At 41.6% G+C, this 4,024-nt stretch overlaps 2 protein-coding genes across 2 annotated transcripts in view; both read left to right on the top strand.

Moving 5' to 3' along the window:
* LOC137993613 (nucleotide-binding oligomerization domain-containing protein 2-like) overlaps positions 1 to 2,141 on the top strand; it is a 9,424-nt gene extending 7,283 nt beyond the window's left edge. The window contains exon 3 of the mRNA XM_068839571.1: positions 1,132 to 2,141. Within this exon, the coding sequence (XP_068695672.1) occupies positions 1,132 to 2,141 (1,010 nt within the window). The remainder of the gene's footprint in view (positions 1 to 1,131) is intronic.
* Positions 2,142 to 2,424: 283 nt separating this feature from the next.
* On the top strand, positions 2,425 to 3,681 carry LOC137991828 (NLR family CARD domain-containing protein 3-like). Its single transcript, XM_068836865.1, has one exon. The coding sequence runs from the start codon at positions 2,425 to 2,427 to the stop codon at positions 3,679 to 3,681; it is 1,257 nt and encodes a 418-aa protein (XP_068692966.1).
* The last annotated feature ends 343 nt before the right edge of the window (positions 3,682 to 4,024 follow it).

Raw genomic sequence — 4,024 nt, 5'->3', positions numbered from 1 at the left:
CCTGAGCAGTAACAAAAGTAAACCCCGAAACAGTTCAGCTTGAACACGATTTAAATCCATAAATTGTGGGTGGAAAACTACTCTATTACTGAGTTGTCTTGTTGTCTGGGATCGGGGCACAGGCCGTCAGTGGTGATGTGATCCCATAAGAGGTTAAATTTTCAAATGAAAGTATCAAATGTTATTTGTAGATAATCCTGAAGAATTAAGCAAACTCACCTTAAATAGGAGTTGTCATGGTGGGGACCCTTCACATAACAAGAATAATGCCTCAGAGATCTTAATGGTTTTTGTTGGGTTTCCGCACCGTTTATTTTTTTCTGGCATCTATTTATAGTCTGAAAATCTCATGTACAATGGCAAAAATAAAAACAAAGTAAGTAAGGTCTGGAAGTTGTTGAAGTGGATATGTGGTAGTTAAAACTAAGCATTAATTTTCATTCAGGAGATGTGTGTTAGTCCCCATTACTATTACAAATTACACTTAACGATAGGGAGAATATATTGTGTGTTTTTTGGAGTGGATACTTGATCTGTTACAACTTTTTTTCTGAAGAAATGATATCTTGTTTTGAAAAGTAAAGAAGTATTTCACCATTTGATACATGTAGGTTTTAGAACCCGGATGCATGACACGCGCAAAGATCAGTCTCAAACTTATGTAAATGTAGATGTAAATGCTTTGTTTATAGTGGAAGTACACTTAGCTATCAAGCTAGTTTCCAGGCACTCCACTGTTAACAAGGTGAAAGTAACAATTCAAGCTTAACAGAAACATTATTAAGAACCCCAACTGGCAGGAGGCAACCAGTTGGCTATTTACAAAGCGTGGTAGAGTTGAATCCGGGACAACCGGAAACAAATCCAAGCCAGAGGTTAGAACGGGATTTGAACCCGGAGCAGCCGCATGCAAACCCAACGCCCTAACCACTGGACCACACTGCCTCATCCCTAATGACATTAACTTTGCAGTGTGAAAAAATAATTTGCAGTACTATCCGACTACATTTTCGGGGAAAAATCTTGGTTTTGCGACAAAAAATGACCATTTAAGTAACGTTTGTTTTTGAAATATTGCTAATAATACACTATAGGCAACACCTTTTTTAACATTATTTTTGTCTTTTGCAGATTTACCATATTTTGCCAATATTATAGAAAGGATCCGTCAGCTCTATAATACTCGCGAAAAATCTGTTCTGCCTGTTCCATGGTGTGAAGACTTCAGCTTTCATCTAGATGATATTTTTACCAAGTTAAAGATTGTGGGCAAAGAAAAGACAAGGGGAACATTGACTGATGAAATCACCAACATGACGGCTATCTTTAAAGGACACAAAGATTGTGCAGAGCCACGGACTGTTTTAATTGAAGGAGACCCAGGCATGGGAAAGACGACCTATTGTCAAAAACTGGCATATGATTGGGCAATGAAACGAAAAGAATGGGACGAGTCTTTCCCTGAAATTGACGTTCTGTTGCTTTTGAGGTGTCGTGATATGGAAACAGATATTTTGGAGGCCATTGATGACCAAATTCTTCCTTTTGATTTTGACGAAGACGCAAAGGAATGTTTCTTCGATTTCATTCGAGAAAATCAGTCCAAAGTTCTGTTAGTGCTTGATGGACTTGATGAAGTGGATTCCAGTAAATTTGACTTTTACAATGACCTTCTGGAAAGTAGAGTCCTACCCAATTGCCGCATTGTTATCACATCACGCCACGAAGCTGGAAGGACAGTGAGACGGTACTGTGACACCCTATGGGAGATTATTGGATTTACTTTTGTAGATGCGCAGATATACATCCTTAAGTACTTTAAAGGCATGGAACACTTGGCAGAAGAGCTACTTAAACAGCTTTTGAGTGACAGATCAGAGTTAAGACAGTTGACACGGAATCCTCTGAACACAGCTTTACTTTGCATCATTTGGGAAGATTTTAAGGGTGTACTTCCACCGGAAAAGACACAGCTGTACATAGAAATAGTTCGATGTGTTTTGTTAAGATATGAAAAGAGAATTGGATCATCGAATGGCAGTAATGTGGACCCACTGGACGTTTACAAGGATGACCTGGTGCAGTTGGGATGCATGGCGTTGCAGTCTTTACGTAAAAGAGTTATATTTCGACGAGAATAAATTGAAAGGCAGTTCCAGTAATTTGATCAAGTTTGGTTTTCTGTCGATCCAGACCGGTGGCAGCAAGAGGAAACGTTCCTTACGCTTTGGCTTTCTGCACAAGAGCTTTCAAGAGTTCTTTGCTGGCTTTTATCTTGCTTATGAGATCCTTGATGGAGACAGAGATTGTAAATCAGTAGTGACTGATGAAAGGAACAAAAATGAACTGAAACAAGTGTTTTTATTCATGAGTGGTATTTTGTCTGCAACATCTGAAGAGATGACAGTGTCGTTGGTAAAAAGCATGGCAGAGGTTGCAAGTTCGTCCGGTGATTTACATTTAGCACTTGATTGTATAGTGGAATGCAAATGTCATGGAGAGAACCTTCAGTCGAAGTTACCTCAGACCTTGGGACAGAACTGTCGTGTAAAAGATCTACGTACATATATTGGAGTGACTGATGTGAATCTTTTCTGTGAATTTCTCAAAGTCAACACATGCTTGACTACGTTGAATTTGATCTTCAACCAAGTTGGTGACGCTGGCGCTGAATCCCTTTCTAAGGCTCTCAAAGTCAACACATGCTTGACTACTTTGGATTTGAGCCGCAACGAAGTTGGTGCCGCTCGCGCTGAATCCCTTTCTGAGGCTCTCAAAGTCAACACATGCTTGACTACTTTGGATTTGAGCGACAACAAAGTTGGTCCCGCTGGCGCTGAATCCCTTTCTGAGGCTCTCAAAGTCAACACATGCTTGACTACTTTGGATTTGAGGGGCAACGAAGTTGGTCCCGCTGGCGCTGAATCCCTTTCTGAGGCTCTCAAAGTCAACACATGCTTGACTACTTTGTATTTGAGCGGCAACGAAGTTGGTCCCGCTGGCGCTGAATCCCTTTCTGAGGCTCTCAAAGTCAACACATGCTTGACTACTTTGGATTTGAGCATCAACCAAGTTGGTGACGCTGGCGCTCAATCCCTTTCTGAGGTTCTCAAAGTCAACACATGCTTGACTACTTTGGATTTTAGGTGCAACGAAGTTGGTGACGCTGGCGCTGAATCCCTTTCTGAGGCTCTCAAAGTCAACACATGCTTGACTACTTTGGATTTGAGTTGGAACAAAGTTGGTCCCACTGGCGCTGAATCCCTTTCTGAGGCTCTCAAAGTCAACACATGCTTGACTACTTTGGATTTGAGCATCAACCAAGTTGGTGACGCTGGCGCTCAATCCCTTTCTGAGGTTCTCAAAGTCAACACATGCTTGACTACTTTGGATTTGAGCATCAACCAAGTTGGTGACGCTGGCGCTGAATCCCTTTCTGAGGCTCTCAAAGTCAACACATGCTTGATTACTTTGGATTTGAGTTGGAACAAAGTTGGTCCCACTGGCGCTGAATCCCTTTCTGAGGCTCTCAAAGTCAACACATGCTTGACTACTTTGGATTTGAGGTGCATTGAAGTTCGTGACGCTGGCGCTGAATCCCTTTCTGAGGCTCTCAAAGTCAACACATGCTTGACTACTTTGGATTTGAGGTGCAACGAAGTTGGTGAATGCTGGCGCTGAATCCCTTTCTGAGGCTCTCAAAGTCAACACATGCTTGACTACTTTGTATTTGAGCGGCAACTAAGTTGGTCCCGCTGGCGCTTAATCCCTTTCAGAGGCTTTCAAAATCAACACGTGCTTGACTACTTTGGATTTTAGATACAGCGAAGTTCTTGCCGCTGACGCTGAATCCCTTTCTGAGGCTCTCAAAGTCAACACACGCTGGAAATTGTTGGAAATTGATTTGGGATGAGTTCGATTGATCGTATTCCAGAATAGGAGTACATGGAATAAAAGTTAGAAATCCTTCGTTTTTGCGGAGATTCACATGATAATTGTGAAACACCTGTTAAAATGCCCTGTT

Source organism: Montipora foliosa, chromosome 2 (genome assembly GCF_036669935.1).
Source record: "Montipora foliosa isolate CH-2021 chromosome 2, ASM3666993v2, whole genome shotgun sequence".
NCBI lineage: Eukaryota > Metazoa > Cnidaria > Anthozoa > Scleractinia > Acroporidae > Montipora > Montipora foliosa.
The sequence above is the reverse complement of the archived record's forward strand: the minus strand, read 5'-3'. Positions and strand labels throughout refer to the sequence as shown.

Bases quoted from the DNA above. Each gene is read 5' to 3' on its own strand.
- LOC137991828 (XM_068836865.1), top strand. From the start codon at position 2,425: ATGGCAGAGGTTGCAAGTTCGTCCGGTGATTTACATTTAGCACTTGAT.